Source organism: Pseudorca crassidens, chromosome 10 (assembly GCF_039906515.1).
Source record: "Pseudorca crassidens isolate mPseCra1 chromosome 10, mPseCra1.hap1, whole genome shotgun sequence".
In the NCBI taxonomy this organism is placed as follows: domain Eukaryota; kingdom Metazoa; phylum Chordata; class Mammalia; order Artiodactyla; family Delphinidae; genus Pseudorca; species Pseudorca crassidens.
This window is the reverse complement of record NC_090305.1, coordinates 76878454-76896370: the sequence shown is the minus strand read 5'-3', so window position 1 is coordinate 76896370 and position 17917 is coordinate 76878454. Positions and strand designations below refer to the sequence as shown.

Here is a 17917-nt window from a genome sequence, read left to right as displayed (position 1 = left end):
AGCTTTATGGGAAAATGAAGAATACTAGTTCTGAATATTTTAATTTGCTATCACTTTATGTGCTTTCTTTTGCTACTAGCTACTCTACTTCTGACATCCTTCAACATTTATTGTGCAGACATGTACTTGTTACCAACTACATGAAATTGAATATTAATTTATCATGCATTTTCAAAGCTCTGATTGGCATAGCTCTCTGGTCACCCCTGTCCCAAGACCATCAGAATATGGCTTGAGTCTGTAGTGGAACGATATCATTGCTAACACCTGCCCTGGCCCACCTTTAGTCAGAGCCTACTAAGAGTGGCAGCCAGAGAGAGGGGCAGAAGCCTTGCCATGTTATGCAAGCTTTGAGGTTTGCTGTTAGAGGCAATAACAAGATACAAACTAAAATACAGATGACTAACAAAAGTGCTAGGCTATATTTAAACAAGTTCTAGAATTTGTAATGATCCCTTTTTTATCAAATTGGTTTTTTGGGAGCTTTTTGTAAATTCTTTTCCTGTAGGATTATTTCTCCCATTTATTATATAAGTCAAAGGGAAATTAGATTACATACTTTATTTTATTTATTTTTTAAGAATAAGTTTTAATTTAATTTGTCAAAATTACAAAACACTTTCTTTGTTTTGCTCTCAAAATACAGTGAATCTGTCTTCATGTTCTGGATGCTTAGTTTTTTGTTTTTGGGGGGTTTTTTTTGTTTTGTTTTGTTTTGCTTTTTGGAGTATAATTGCTTTACAATGTTGTGTTAGTTTCTGCTATACAATGAAGTGTGTCAGCTATATGTATACATATATCCCCTCACTCTTGGACCTCCCTCCCAGCCCCCCATCCCACCCATCTACAGATTACATATCTTAAATGTTTACTTACATATAAATCAGTTGAAGAAAATCAGTTGATTTAGGCATTCTTACTATTGTTGCATTATTTTATTTATTTTTAAACTTGCCTTTCATTTCTTTTCTTTTCTTTTAATTAATTTATTTATTTTGGCTGCACCAGGTCTTAGTTGCAGCACTCAGGATCTTCGTTGCGGTGTGCGGGATCTTTTTTTTAGTTGCACCATGCGAACTCTTAGTTGCAGCATGCATGTGGGATCTAGTTCCCTGACCAGGGATCGAACCCGGGCCCCCTGCATTGGGAGCTTGGAGTCTTACCCACTGGACCACATGGGAAGTCCCTAGTTGCATTATTGTAGAATGTTATATCATTAGAGTAACACTATTATAACTGAGGAAAACAATGTCATGCTATAAATAATGGTGGACAGATGAGTAATAATTGCATTACTTATTATGCTTGAAGTTTATAACTTGTAGTTAAAAGACTTTATTTGGTGTTAGACCATTTGAATATTTTTAAAGGGAAGTTAGATGTATTCAGAAGCAAAAAACTAGGCACAATCATGGTATTATGATAGAGAAAAAATACACATATGACAGTAAAGACTAATTAAAATAAGCTTTCAATGATTGTAGTTTAAGTCCCTGATAATCAGTTCACATTTGAGATCTTCATCAGTGTGAGAGCCTTAAAAGTATGATTTTTTTTTGCATATTCTCATCTTAGTCTTGGCTTTACTATATATTTTATTCCCTAGGCAGACATATATACTAATTTTCCTGATACTCAATTAATTTTGAATTTGTACTTCTTATCTGAAAAGCACACTATGGAAATATATCTGGTGGTGAGTTATAAAATAAGACTACCACGTAAAATGAATTATCTAGGAAAGCTGTTAAAACAGAGTACCCTTCATACAATTGCAGCTTCTGAAAGAAAAAAAAAAAAGCATGTTACTATTATCATCTCTGTTTTGTATTTTATGCCATTATTCCCAACGTGGCTTTGGGTATATATAGCTGGTTGGTGATTTGAAATACTTAGCTTTATATTAGTATTTTATTACTTCTCTAATTCAATTTTTTATCTAGAAATATAGTCATTTTCTTCCTTTTGTTTTGTTTTGTTTTGTAGGTTTTGGCTCTACAGCCAAATAAAGATTTTTCTGTGGAAGCATAATGCCATCTAATTGTCATGTCAGTGTGGTTGGTTGTAATTTGGATGTAGAAATGTAGAAATATTGATAGAAATTATTGTGCGCTCTATGAATCAATATACTGAATTTGGACCTAACAATAGTAGGACACTTAATAATAGCTAGTGCCATTAGGACTTAATAATAATTGGACACGTAATAATAGTTGGTGCCATTAGGCAAAGCATTATATACGCCTACAGGGGAATTAGTTACTACTTGTGACACCATTTTATAGATGAACAGAGTAAGGGTCAGAACAGTGACATAGCTTGTTCAAGGTCATATGGCCGAGCAAGATGAACCTGGAATTGAGCTTGGGCACATTTCCTTAACTCCTTTTTTTTTTTTTGAATTTTCTTTTATTTATTTTTTTATACAGCAGGTTCTTATTAGTTATCCATTTTATACATATTAGTGTATACATGTCAATACCAATCTCCCAATTCATCCCACCACCACCATCACCACCACCACCACTTTCCCCCCTTGGTGTTCATACATTTGTTCTCTGCATCTGTGTCTCAATTTCTGCCCTGCAAACCAGTTCATCTGTACCTTTTTTCTAGGTTCCACATATATGCATTAATATATGATATTTGTTTTTCTCTTTCTGACTTACTTCACTCTGTGTGACAGTCTCTAGATCCATCCACGTCTCTACAAAGGACGCCCTTTCGTTCCTTTTTTATGGCTGAGTAATATTCCATTGTATATATGTACCACATCTTCTTTATCTATTCATCTGTCAGTGGGCATTTAGGTTGCTTCCATGTCCTGGCTATTGTAAATAGTGCTGCAGTGAACATTGGGGTGCATGTGTCTTTTTGAATTATGGATTTCTCAGGGTACATGCCCAGTAGTGGGATTGCTGGGTCATATGGTAATTCTATTTTTAGTTTTTTAAGGAACCTCCATACTGTTCTCCATAGTGGCTGTATCAATTTACATTCCCACCACCACCAGTTCAAGAGGGTTCCCTTTTCTCCACACCCTCTCCAGCATTTGTTGTTTGTAGATTTTCTGATGATGCCCATTCTAACTGGTGTGCGGTGATACCTCACTGTAGTTTTGATTTGCATTTCTCTAATAATTAGTGATGTTGAGCAGCTTTTCTTGTGCTTCTTGGCTATTGGTATGTCTTCTTAGGAGAAATGTCTATTTAGGTCTTCTGACCATTTTTTGATTGGGTTGTTTGTTTTTTTTAATATTGAGCTGCATGAGCTGTTTATATATTTTGGAGATTAATGCTTTGTCTGATGATTCATTTGCAAATACTTTCTCCCATTCTGAGGGTTGTCTTTTCATCTTGTTTATGGTTTCCTTTGCTGTGCAAAAGCTTTGAAGTTTCATTAGGTCCCATTTGTTTATTTTTGTTTTTATTTCCATTACTCTGGGAGGTGGGTCAAAAAAGATCTTGCTGTCATTTATGTCAAAGAGTGTTGTTCCTATGTTTTCCTCTAAGAGTTTGATAGTGTCCGGTCTTACATTTCGGTCTCGAATCCATTTTGAGTTTACTTTTGTGTATGGTGTTAGGGAGTGTTCTAATTTCATTCTTTTACATGTAGCTGTCCAGTTTTCCCAGCACCACTTATTGAAGACACTGTCTTTTCTCCATTGTATATCCTTGCCTCCATTGTCATAAATTAGTTGGCCATTGGTGCATGGGTTTATCTCTGGGCTTTCTATCCTGTTCCATTGATCTATATTTCTGTTTTTGTGCCAGTACCATATTGTCTTGATTATTGTGGCTTTGTAGTATAGTCTGAAGTCCAGGAGCCTGATTCCTCTAGCTCCGTTTTTTTCCCTCAAGACTGCTTTGGCTATTCGGGGTCTTTTGTGTCTCCATACAAATTTTAAGATTTTTTGTTCTAGTTCTGTAAAATATGCCATTGGTAATTTGATAGGGATTGCATTTCATTTCAGTTATTGTATTGTTCATCTCTGTTTGTTCTTTAATTCTTCTAGGTGTTTGTTCTTTAATTCTTCTAGGTCTTTGTTAAACATTTCTTGCATCTTCTCAATCTTTGCCTCCATTCTTTGTCCGAGGTCCTGGATCATCTTCACTATCATTATTCTGAATTCTTTTTCTGGAAGGTTGCCTATCTCCACTTCATTTAGGTGTTTTTCTGGGGTTTTATCTTGTTCCTTCATCTGGTACATAGCCCTCTGCCTTTTCATCTTGTCTCTCTTTCTGTGAATGTGGTTTTTGTTCCACAGGCTGCAGGATTGTAGTTCTTGCTTCTGCTGTCTGCCCTCTGGTGGATTCTAGAAATACAGTCATTTTCTCCAAACTCTATCTATGTATCAGATACTAAAGTAGATAGTTGCAAAGCTACATAATTTTTCTTACGTAACAGTCCAAACTAGAACATTTGAGCCAAAATCTTATCCATATTTGAACATGAATTATGTGGACTGACTACTTATAGTGTTCAAATTAGCTAGGAGCGTCTAGATCTTCTCTTCATCTAACTCTGTTAAGGCCTATAAAACAAATTTACAAACAGCAGATTAAAAGGACCATTTTAGTCCTTCCTCTCAGCTTTCCTGGTATTGTTGCTTTCAAGGTTTTTTTTTAGCACTCAGTAGTTAAACTATTTCATTACATTGTTTTTTTCCACTCGCCCCTACATGCTTGACTAGCACTTCTGAATAACATTCTCACACACATTTATATACACACAATAGAAACGGTATTTACTCTACATGAGGCCAGTTATATTTCTGTGTGGCCTTTAAAAAACTTTAAATGTCAATATGTTTGAAAAAAATGGACGAATTCTATTTTGAATGTATTGCTTGCATTTTTATTTCTGTATATCATGAGTTACAACATAACATACTCTCTAAACCTACCAGGCATATTTAATATTTATTTTTATGTGAGTATTTATTTTAGGCTGTTCACATCTACATATCTTTATTGTTATCTTTTGAAGCTTTCTTCTTCCCTGAAAAAGTTGGTTCCTGTAACTTGGCCCTTCATTGTTATAGGCAGGGAGAGAAGGTTATAAAACTCTTGTCTCCTTAGAATAATGTCATACAACTTTGGCTTAAAGATCAATATTTGCAGATAAATATATATTTGGTTATACATAGGAGTTTTCACAAGAAACCTTTGTTTTATCAGTTAAAGAGCATGAAGTCTAACTTATAAAGAAAATATGTTTTTGTCTTGAACAATGAAAGGAGTCTCATCATTTTCCCCAAATATTCACATGATGATGTTTACCCATCCAATACAGTCCCTGTAACTTCTGCTATGATTTGTCTGTGAGGCATCATTGGCTACAGGTAAAGATGTTTACAAAAGTAATTTGCCCAAGTCCTTGTAATATCAAGCATGCTGCGAAGTAGTTACTTGTTAGAAACAGTCACATCTTCCTTTCATTTTATTTGGTATTATTTTAATAGTTTCCTATTAAATTCAAGAGGTAGAAGTTAGAAATACTCCTTGGGGATGGTTTTTAGTGAAAACGTTTAAGATACATTTGAATGGTCAATCTTGCTATCATCAAAGAAGAAATGATTTTTTTCATTCTGTTATGACTAATATCTTTAGCTGTATTTGTGCAAATAACTGTGCTCTTTATTTGACAACCAAAGTATATACCTGTATCATCTCTATTGTCCGCTAGTGCTGTTGTTCAGCTAAAAGGTTCTGTCAGTTCACACATTTAATCACTAAAACGTTGGACAAACGTAAAACTCCTGCTGACTCTATCTCAATTACAAATTCAAAACTGCCATCAAAAGTGTGTGTGGAGGGCTTCCCTGGTGGCGCAGTGGTTGAGAGTCCGCCTGCCGATGCAGGGGACACGGGTTCGTGCCCCTGTCCGGGAAGATCCCACATTCCGCGGAGCGGCCGGGCCGTGAGCCATGGCCGCTGAGCCTGCGCGTCCGGAGCCTGTGCTCCGCAAAGGGAGAGGCCACAGCAGTGAGAGGCCCGCGTATCGCAAAAAAAAAAAAAAAAAAAAAGTGTGTGTGGAATATTGCAGATGTGTTTTGTTCAGAACTTTTAAGAATGTTATGTAGATTTTTTTCTGGGTGGACTGAATTAAAAATCAGTTGAAATATAAATAAACATGATCATCCACTTTTTACAAAGGCTAAAACAGAGTTCTATCCTGACTCACTAAACATTAAAGTTGTAATACAAAGAGCCTGGGTCCCACCTGCTCCAAGTAGGTGGCCCTCCTGAGTGATTAAAATTACAACTCAGCAAGAGCTATTCGTTTTGCACATCCAAAAATTATTGTCCAAGTGCCCATCTGCATGTCCTTTTAAGAAACGTAGTTCAACAGAGGAAGTGCTGGGTCCTTGGGGAAATCATTCTCATCTTCAGCGTACATATGCTGTGCTACAGTTAGTCAGACAAACTCTATTGATGTTCCTGGCACTGGGCATGATTGAATATTTAACAAACAAATGTTTCTGAGCCCAGAAGACCAACAGTTCAAGAGATTTGGACTTTTAAAAAATATATATTAAGTTAAATCAAAAACATTTTGTATTTGTTCTTCTGAGAAACAGATGAACAGATGATTGGAATATGAAAACAGCATAACAAATTCTTTACTACTCTGACCAATTATATTCAATTGCTCTGCAGGTTTTCAGTAGCTAAATGATAAACCAAAGGCGGAAAAGTGGTTATTTTTCAATCAGATTATAGTAAACTTCTTATGCATGTAACAAATGTATATGTTATTTAGTATAAAATTAATACAAAGACATGTCGAGCCCACATGTGTTATGTATGTGAAAGCAATAAACGTCATCTATACCTATATAATCTATTTTAGTAAGTCAGAAACATTACTAAAGAAAGGAGGAAGGTTTTGCCAGTGCACCACTACTAGTAAATACTATACTATTTTTTATTCTCCATTTATTTCCTCGCTAAAATAGAAGCTGACACGACTCAAATCAACCTGTTAGTCTCGTGTATTGTCTTGCCTTTCCCATTTATCCTAATTCCCCTTTCAAAATCTGGGATAGACCAGAATTAGTGGTTCTGGGGCAGCCAAAATAGGCAAGCCTTTTGTGCTCTGTACAGATTCTCCAGTTATTTGTCTCTTTCATATATTTAAAATAGCATAGAAACATTACTGTGGAAATGCAATACTACGAAGAGAATGAATACCTATTAGGGAACACAGCTCAATCTGACCATTTCTTGACCCATCTCCAAACCAGGGTATATCTTAGGAAAATGTGAGGTGAATGTCCCTGTACATACTCATGAATAGTTCTGTGTGTATAATCACTGCTCATGCCAAGCAAAAAGAAATACACCTGAGTAAACTTACAGAAGGAAGAAAAGTTCTCTGATCCACTCACAGGTGGAAAAAATACACTTCTTATCAAATGTATTGATTTTTAAAGTTTCTTTTAAATGATCTAGCAAACATCAGGCTGTCCGTGCATTCTTCTAAATTCTCATAATAGTACATCTGAAACTTTTTTTTTTTTTTTTTTTTTGGTGGTACGCGGGCCTCTCACTGTTGTGTCCTCACCCGTTGCGGAGCACAGGCTCCGGACACGCAGGCTCAGCGGCCATGGCTCACGGGCCCAGCCGCTCCACGGCATGTGGGATCTTCCTGGACTGGGGCACGAACCCGTGTCCCCTGCATCGGCAGGCGGACTCTCAACCACTGCGCCACCAGGGAAGCCCCATCTGAAACTTTTAAATGAAATTTACTACCTTCTACCTTATGAAATTATTACTTTTGTAGGTATCTATCTTTCTGCTATTAGACTTTATGCCTCTCGAGGGCAGTGTCCTTTTTCTTCTTACCTATATATCTTATATAGTCCCTAGAAAATGCCTTACACATAGTAGGAGCTTAATAACTATTTATTGAACTAACGTTTATTGCAAAAGCTCCTAATTTCTACTTATGTCATATACAAAATGGAATCCCAGAGTGATCCAGAGATTCTGGTCCAAAGAGTTATAATTATACCTTTTCCCCTTAGCCAGCTTGTTTTTAGGGGCAATCTGTTTTAAATCCACCATACATGTGCTTATTTTTTACTGTGAAAATGTGATGGAAACGAATAAGTAGAGGGCATTCTGGTCACAGAAATCCCATTGTCAATTGTATATAACAATTATAGGAAATTAAACTGGAATTTTTTTTTTTTTTAAGTTGGAGAAATATAGCACTGTCTAGCAACCAGACTGAATTTTTAAGAATCTATCCTAGTTCCACCAGTACCTTCTTAAAACCAAGGCCTGGAAGCTGTTTGTTCTGTTTTCTGTTTACCTTTCTTTAGAAAACTGGCTAAACTTTTATTCTCTTTTTGTCTCTGTGAAACAAAAATTGCAAGTGTCACCACTCCATTACCTAGTAACTCAGAGCACTAGGCATTTTTCAGGTCTCTTGCACTCTTTCCAGTTTTCTGCCTGAAGGCAGAGTTCTTCAGTCATGTGAACATCCTCAGGGTTCCCAGGATGTGGTGAAGGACAAGCTCACTCAGTAAATGTACAGCAAAGAGAGTTGCGCAGTGCCTGCAGCTCAGGCCTCGCGGTACTGTCACGAGGGCGGAAATATTCTTACCTCTCTTATTTTTCCACTTGGGGCATAAACTAAGGTTTATGGATTGACACCCAATCACCATCTTTTCTTTCCCCTATCTGGGACTCTGAATAAATTTCTCCATCATATATAAAGAAATATACGTATCAGAAGATCAAGCCAGCATAGACAAAGAAAATAAGGCCCAGAATGAATACCAAGAAGAAATGTTTGTAAAAGATCCTTAGACACTCTGCAATTCTTTCTTTACTACAGATAGGCAAGCTATTTCTTAGGAGAGGTTCTTACACCCAAGTGTACCTTTCTTGAGACCACAGTTGTCTGATAATCCCAACTGCTTTCCATAAGAAAGGAAAATCATAACATGACTAGGGTTAAGGATTGCAGACTCCATGTAAAAGCTTTCCAGAGTCACTAAGTACAACATACTCTGCCTTCTACAGAACTCTCAAATCAGTCCAGCCTCCATCATCACCACCACTGAATTAACGCAAGTCACCTCAGCATTTCTAATCATTCCAATTTAATAGTCTCCTAATTGGCCTCCCTTACTACTATCTCCACAGACACTTCAGACACACCACAAACAATATCCACACAAACTCATTCCCATACCTTCTGTTTTGTGCCGTCATGACATTCTTCTCGTCCATCAAATCACTCAGTGACCCCTTGTCTTTGGGATAAAGTCCCTGGATGGCAGGGATTAACTTTTGGCCTACCGTTATATTCCTAGCATCTGCAGCACATAGAGCAATACGTAGCCCGTGATGAGGAAGAAAGGAAGAGAGGCAGAACAATGACAGACACACAGACAGATAGATCCCTTCTAATTGAAAGGTTTGATAAATTCCTCTCTTGTCTTGTGCCCAACCTAAAGCAGACTCTCTCACCGTTAAACATACTTCACTTCTACTGAGATGGAAATTTCACCTTAGATAGTGATCTGTATCTTGAGGTGTATGATGACCAAACATTCAGGAAGAAGCTGAACAGTTCAATCAGTCATTCAAATATTTTGTTTAAAAATCCAAATTTGGGGAGTAACCAGATGTTTGGTTCTGTATAGCTATAAATGAAAGGATAGTGGAATAGCGTACTGAAACAGAAAGTAAGATAGTACAGTCTCAGACATCAAATAATGTCTTTACATGTACTCTGCTTTTGTTGATTTTTTTCTGTTCTGTTTATTATTAAATATATTTATATTTAAATTTATATATAAATATATAATTAAATATATTAAATATATCTGTTTAAATATAACAGATAAGACAAGTTAGAAAAATCTCATGACAAGTATAAGCAATTATCACATTAGTTTTTTCTTTAAATTTATTGTTTTATAGCAGAAAAATATCTACCAACTGAAATAACACTGTTTCTCTTTTTCCTTATTTACCATCATGGCCATTGATTTTTTTGTTTGTAATTCCTCCTTTCTCAGATTTTAAAAATTAAAATTTTTAGGGATAATTCCAGAACTGTACATTAGTAAAATGTTTCTAGCTTTTATTTTCAGCTTTCCAAATAATTATATTTGGTGAGGTTCATGTCTTGTGGAAAAATACTTTCTATAATTGAAATTTTCACGTAAGAAAAATATTTCACAAAACATGCTCTATTATCTATTGCTCTTGAACAGTAAAACTTTCGTACAAAAATATAAGGCAAAAATACTTTGATAGGCCAGTTTGTTTTAAAAGTAGCATTTCCCTACATAAATAAGGTAAATTTTGTAAGTTCCAGTTCTTTCTCCTCTCATGGAGTTAGCTTATCAGGAAGCCAAAGTATACAATTCCTAAGTTTTAGGTAACTTCTTATGGATCCTCTTCTTTTTCATACTTTCTTTGGAATGAATATATTTGAGCAACTATTTCCTAACTGTACTCTTGTTACTCAGTGGTAAAAAACATGCTTTACCAAGACCAGAGGCAAACATAGCAGGGCATCTTAGCAAATGATTTATGCCTGTTTGCATTGCTGTTTTTAGTTTTCTTTTTTTATTGCAGAATAAAATAGTATATATATATATATATATATGTATATGTATATGTATGTGTATTTTGCTTTATTCAGAGAATACATGAACTTGTTAAGAACTTGTACTCAGTAACTTATTCACCACAAGTTTCAGCTCAAAATGATTTCGCTTTGTTCCTCTATAGGGTAACCACAGTGTCCAGGGTTCAACCGGCCCAACAACTAGTCCTCCAAGGTTAACTCAGTTAACATTAGAGAGCGTGCTGGGGAAGACTGCCAGGTGGACAAGCAAAGGATATCTAAAAACTGCCTACACAGAAGCAGGAGCATCAGAAAACCAGAATTCCTTGGCGAAGCAGATAGATAAAAAAGACTTTGAAACGAGTTTGGTGCCTACTCCATGCCTTTCTCCCCCTGGAAGAAGGAGTGGATCCTCTCCAAAAATTCCACGTCCTGTTATCAAAGCAAAGGACCTACCAGCCCATCAAGTGTCATCTTCAATATACAACATCTCCCTACAGGAAATTTCAGGGGAGAAGTTGAAACCGATTCCTGAAGTATCTGTAAGTGGTCTCATTCTGGTTTACATATGTGGGCAATACACCCTGCTGCGTTCTGTACTGTACCACTTTGCACACATTTGCACCAGTATCTATTTTTCATCATTTGGGTGATCAGTAATGTATTTTCTTTTTTTTTAACATCTTTATTGGAGTATAATTGCTTTACAATGGTGTGTTAGTTTCTGCTTTATAACAAAGTGAATCAGCTATACTTATACATATATCCCCATATCTCTTCCCTCTTGTGTCTCCCTCCCACCCTCCCTATCTCACCCCTCTAGGTGGTCACAAAGCACTGAGCTGATCTCCCTGTGCTATGCGGTTGCTTCCCACTAGCTATCTATTTTGGTAGTATGTATAAGTCCATGCCACTCTCTCACTTCGTCCCAGCTTACCCTTCCCCCTCCCTGTGTCCTCAAGTCCATTCTCTACATGTGCATCTTTATTCCTGTCCTGCCCATAGTTTCTTCATAACCTTTTTTTTTCTTTAGATTCCATACATATGTGTTACCATACGGTATTTGTTTTTCTCTTTCTGACTTAACTTCACTCTGTATGACAGACTCCAGGTCCATCCACCTCCCTACAAATAACACAATTTCGTATCTTTTTATGGCAGAGTAATAGTCCATTGTATATATGTGCCACATCTTCTTTATCCATTCATCTGTCGATGGACACTTAGGTTGCTTCCATGTCCTGGCTATTATAAATAGAGCTGCAGTGAACATTGTGGTACATGACTCTTTTTGAATTATGGCTTTCTCAGGGTATATGCCCAGTAGTGGGATTGCTGGGTCATACGGTAGTTCTATTTTTAGCTTTTTAAGGAAACTCCATACTGTTCTGCATAGTGGCTGTATCAGTTTACATTCCCACCAACAGTACAAGAGTAACACTCAGTAATGTATTTTCTTTCCTGTTTAGATGTGTTTTAGCTCAGTAGCAGCAGATGTTAAAAGAGTATCTTGCACATCCCAACAATTACAGAATGCCTCATGTTTTTAATGAGAAAGATAATTATCATGATAGTTATTTTTTATTTCCCAGTCACTTCTCATAATTTGAGTTATCACTGCCTGCAAGTTATAAATGAAGATCTTATTTTTGAGCCAAAGGTTTGCCAGTAAAATTGATAGATTTTCAATAACAATCTACATTAGGAGCCATAAAAACATCGTTATTCTATTCACTTTCTGGTCTCTTTGCAGCCGTTTCCCAAATAATAAATTATATGAGTGAAGGTTAACAGTAAAGCAGTGTCATTGAATAAATCCCTAGGCTAGTTTGGTGGCTATATTCATGTCCATCAGATTGATTTTTTTCCTTCCTGTGTGAGTATTTTTCTTCCTTCAGTTCCCCCATCGCTGTCCTTAGAAACTAGAGAACAAATGAGGCTATGCAGAACAAATGACACTTATATTTCTTTTTTTTAAGCATTAAAGCTTTTTTTAAATTTGTCATGTCCTAAGTATTCTGTGTGTGTTACAGTGTAAAATTTTGGTTCAATTATATTCTAAGCGTGTTAGAGTGGATTACCTAGTGCAGATAATAGACATATACATCATTACCATCAACTAATATTTCTTTATTTATTTTTTATTCCTTGGGATTTTGATAGGGGTTGCATTGAATCTGTAAATTGCTTTAGGTAATATGGACATTTTAATGTCCATATGTTAATTCTTCCAATTCATGAGCACGGAATATCTTTCCATTTATTTGTGTCTTCAACTTCTTTCAACAATGTCTTATACTTTGCAGGTCTTTCACCTCCTTGTTTAAATTTATTCCTAGGTATTTTATTCTTTTTGTTGTGATTGTCAGTGGGATTGTTTTCTTAATTTTTCTTTCTTATAGCTGATTGTTAGCATACAGAAATGCAACAGACTTTTTTGTATGTTGATTTTGTACCCTGCAACTATACCGTATTTGTTTATTATTTCTAATGTTTTTTTGGTGGAGTCTTAAGGATTCTCTCTATATAAAATCATGTCATCTGCAAATAGTGACAGTTTTACTTCTTCCTTTCTAACTGGAATGCCTTTTCTCTCTTTTTATTGCCTAATTGCTCTGGCTAGGACTTCCAATACTGTGTTGAATAAGAGTGGTGAGAGTGGGCATCCCTGGGCATCCTTGTCTTTTTCCTGATTTTAGAGGGATAGCTTTCAATTTTTCACCATTTAGTGTGATGTTAGCTGTGAGTTTGTCATATATGACTTGTACTATGTTGAAGTACGTTCTTTCTATACCTATTTTATTGAGAGATTTTTATCAGAAATGGGTGTTGAATCTGGTCAAATGCTTTTTCTGCATCTACTGAGATGATCATATGCTTTTTTTCCTTTGTTTTATTAATGTGGTATATCCCATTTATTTATTTGTGAATGTTGAGCCATGTTTGCATCCCTGGAATCAGCCCCACTTTATCAAGGAATATGGTCCTTTTAATGTATTGCTGTATTTGGTTGGCTCATATTTTGTTGACAATTTTTGCATCTATGTTCATCAAAGATATTGGTCTGTAATTTTCTTTTTTTGTGTTGAGTTAGTCTGGTTTTGGCATAACGGTAATGTTGGCCTCGTAAAATGAGTTTGGAATCATTCCTTCCTCTTTAATTTTTTGAAGAGTTTGAAAATGATAGGTATTAAATCCTCTTTGAATATTTGACAGAGTTCACCTGTGAAGACATCTCGTCCTGAACTTTTCTTTTGGGGAGGTTTTTGATTAATGTTTCAGTCTTTTTATTAGTGATCAGTCTATTCAGATTTTCTGTTCCTCCATGATTCAGTCTTGGAAGGTTGTATGAAACTCTAATGTCTAAGAGTTTGTTCATTTCTTAGGTTGTTAAATTTGTCAGCATAATATGTCTAATTTGTGTTCATACTATTCTCTTATAATCCTTTGTCTTTCTGTGGTATCTGTTACTTATCCTCTTTCATTTCTGATTTTATTTATCACAGCCTTCTGTCTTTTTTTCTTAGTGAGTTTAGCTAAAGGTTTATCAATTTTGTTTATCTTTTCAAAGAACCAGCTCTTAGTTTGACTGACATTTTCTGTTGTCTTTTTTTTTTTGAATTTTTTAATTGTATTTTATTTTTTTATACAGCAGGTTCTTATTATTCATCAGTTTTATACACATCAGTGTATACATGTCAATTCCAATCCCCCAGTTCATCACACCACCATCCCCACCCCACCCCCACGGCTTTCCTCCCTTGGTGTCCATACGTTTGTTCTCTACATCTGTGTCCCAAATTCTGCCCTGCAAATCGGTTCATCTGTACCATTTTTCTAGGTTCCACATACATATTTTAATATACGATATTTGTTTTTCTCTTTCTGACTTACTTCACTCTGTATGACAGTCTCTAGATCCATCCACGTCTCAACAAACGACCCAGTTTCGTTCCTTTTTATGGCTGAGTAATATTCCATTGTATATATGTACCACTACTTCTTCATCCATTCGTCTGTCGATGCGCATTTAGGTTGCTTCCACGACCTGGCTATTTTAAACAGTGCTGCAATGAATATAGCATTGCATGCGCCTTTTTGAATTATGGTTTTCTCTGGATATATGCCCAGTAGTGGGATTGCTGGGTCATATGGTAATTCTATTTCTGGTTTTTTAAGGAACCTCCATACGGTTCTCCATAGTGGCTGTATCAATCTACATTGCCACCAACAGTGCAAGAGGGTTCCCTTTTCTCCACACCCTCTCCAGCATTTGTTGTTTGTAAATTTTCTGATGATGCCCATTCTAACTGGTGTGAGGTGATACCTCATTGTAGTTTTGATTTGCATTTCTCTAATAATTAGTGATGTTGAGCAGCTTTTCATGTGCTTCTTGGCCATCTGTATGTCTTCTTTGGAGAAATGTCTATTTAGGTCTTCTGCCCACTTTTGCATTGGGTCGTTTGTTTCTTTAATGCTGAGCTGCATGAGCTATTTATATATTTTGGAGATTAATCCTTTGTCCGTTGAATCGTTTGCAAATATTTTCTCCCATTCTGAGGGTTGTCTTTTGGTCTTGTTTATGGTTTCCTTTGCTGTGCAAAAGCTTTGAAGGTTCATTAGGTCCCATTTGTTTATTTTTGTTTTTATTTCCAGTACTCTAGGAGGTGGATCAAAAAACATCTTGCTGTGATTTATCTCAAAGAGTGTTCTTCCTATGTTTTCCTCTAAGAGTTTGATAGTGTCTGGTCTTACATTTAGGTCTCGAATCCATTTTGAGTTTATTTTTATGTATGGTGTCAGGGAGTGTTCTAATTTCATTCTTTTACATGTAGCTCTCCAGTTTTCCCAGCACCACTTATTGAAGAGACTGTCTTTTCTCCATTGTATATCCTTGCCTCCTTTGTCATAGATTAGATGACCATAGGTGCATGGGTTTTTTCTGGGCTTTCTCTCTTGTTCCATTGATCTAAGTTTCTGCTTTTGTGCCAGTACCATATTGTCTTGATTACTGTAGCTTTGTATTATAGTCTGAAGTCAGGGAATCTGATTCCTCCCACTCCGTTTTTTTCCCTCAAGACTGCTTTGGCTCTTCAGGGTCTTTTGTGTCTCCATACAAATTTTAAGATTATTTGCTCTAGTTCCATAAAAAATGCCATTGGTAATTTGATAGGGATTGCATTGAATCTGTAGATTGCTTTGGGTGGTATAATCATTTTCATAATATTGATTCTTCCAATCCAAGAACATGGTATATCTCTCCATCTGTTGGTATCATCTTTAATATCTTTCATCAGTGTCTTATACTTTCCCGCATACAGGTCTTTTGTCTCCCTAGGTAGATTTATTCCTAGGTATTTTATTCTTTTTGTTCAATGGTAAATGGGAGTGTTTCCTTAATTTCTCTTTCAGATTTTTCATCATTAGTGTATGGGAATGCAAGAGATTTCTGTGCATTAATTTTGTATCCTGCTACTTTTACCAAATTCATTGATTAGCTCTAGTATTTTTCTGGTAGCATCTTTAGGATTCTCTATGCATAGTATCATGTCATCTGCAAACAGTGACAGCTTTGCTTTTTCTTTTCCGATTTGGATTCCTTTTATGTCCTTTTCTGCTCTGATTGCTGTGGCTAAAACTTCCAAAACTATGTTGAATAAGAGTGGTGATAGTGGGCAACCTTGTCTTGTTCCTGATCTTAGTGTAAAAGCTTTCAGTTTTTCACCATTAAGGATGATGTTGGCTGTGGGTTTGTCATATATGGCCTTTATTATGTTGAGGAAAGTTCCCTCTGTGCCTACTTTCTGCAGAGTTTTTATCATAAATGGGTGTTGAATTTTGTCGAAAGCTTTCTCTACATCTATTGAGATGATCATATGGTTTTTCTCCTTCAATTTGTTAATATGGTGTATCACGTTGATTGATTTGCGTATATTGAAGAATCCTTGCATTCCTGGAATAAACTCCACTTGATCATGTTGTATGACCCGTTTAATGTGCTATTGGATTCTGTATGCTAGTTTTTTTTTTTTTTTTTTGCGGTACGCGGGCCTCTCATTGTTGCAGCCTCTCCCGCTGTGGAGCACAGGCTCCGGACGTGCAGGCTCAGCGGCCATGGCTCACGGGCCCAGCTGCTCCGCGGCATGTGGGATCTTCCAGGACCGGAGCACGAACCCACGTCCTCTGCATCAGCAGGCGGACTCTCAACCACTGCGCCACCAGGGAAGCCCTGTTTGCTAGTATTTTGTTGAGGATTTTTGCATCTATGTTCATCAGTGATAATGGCCTGTAATTTTCTTTCTTTGTGACATCCTTGTCTGGTTTTGGTATCAGGGTGATGATGGCCTCGTTGAACGAGTTTGGGAGTGTTCCTCCCTCTGCTATATTTTGGAAGAGTTTGAGAAGCATAGGTGTTAGCTCTTCTCTAAATGATTGATAGAATTTGCCTGTGAAGCCATCTGGTCCTGGGCTTTTGTTTGTTGGAAGATTTTTAATCACAGTTTCAATTTCAGTGCTTCTGATTGGTCTGTTCATATTTTCTATTTCTTCCTGATTCAGTCTTGGCAGGTTGTGCATTTCTAAGAATTTGTCCATTTCTTCCAGTTTGTCCATTTTATTGGCATAGAGCTGCTTGTAGTAATCTCTCATGATCTTTTGTATTTCTGCAGTGTCAGTTGTTACTTCTCCTTTTTCATTTCTAATTCTATTGATTTGAGTCTTCTCCCTTTTTTTCTTGATGAGTCTGGCTAATGGTTTATCAATTTTATCTTCTCAAAGAACCAGCTTTTAGTTTTATTGATCTTTGCTATCGTTTCCTTCATTTCTTTTTCATTTATTTCTGATCTGATTTTTATGATTTCTTTCCTTCTGCTAACTTTGGGGTTCTTTTGTTCTTCTTTCTCTAATTGCTTTAGGTGCAAGGTTAGGTTGTTTATTTGAGATGTTTCCTGTTTCTTCAGGTAGGATTGTATTGCTATAAACTTTCCTCTTAGAACTGCTTTTGCTGCATCCCATAGATTTTGGGTCGTCGTGTCTCCATTGTCATTTGTTTCTAGGTATTTTTTTATTTCCTCTTTGATTTCTTCAGTGATCACTTCGTTATGAAGTAGTGTATTGTTTAGCCTACATGTGTTTGTAATTTTTACAGATCTTTTCCTGTAATTGATATCTAGTCTCATAGCTTTGTGGTCGGAAAAGATACTTGATACAATTTCAATTTTCTTAAATTTACCAAGGCTTGATTTGTGACCCAAGATATGATCTATCCTTGAGAATGTTCCATGAGCACTTGAGAAAAATGTGTATTCTGTTGTTTTTG

The 17917-nt window shown here is 36.3% G+C and overlaps 1 protein-coding gene across 12 annotated transcripts in view; it reads left to right on the top strand.

Annotated features, from left to right (window-relative positions):
- CFAP20DC (CFAP20 domain containing) overlaps nt 1-17917 on the top strand; it is a 266604-nt gene that overhangs the window by 171693 nt on the left and 76994 nt on the right. For 11 of the 12 annotated variants that reach the window (XM_067754980.1, XM_067754977.1, XM_067754978.1 and 8 more), the window contains one exon: nt 10764-11141. The exons of the other annotated variant lie outside the window; for it this stretch is intronic. In XM_067754980.1, coding sequence (XP_067611081.1) covers nt 10764-11141 — 378 coding nt within the window. The remainder of the gene's footprint in view (nt 1-10763; nt 11142-17917) is intronic. 12 annotated transcript variants of the gene reach the window in all.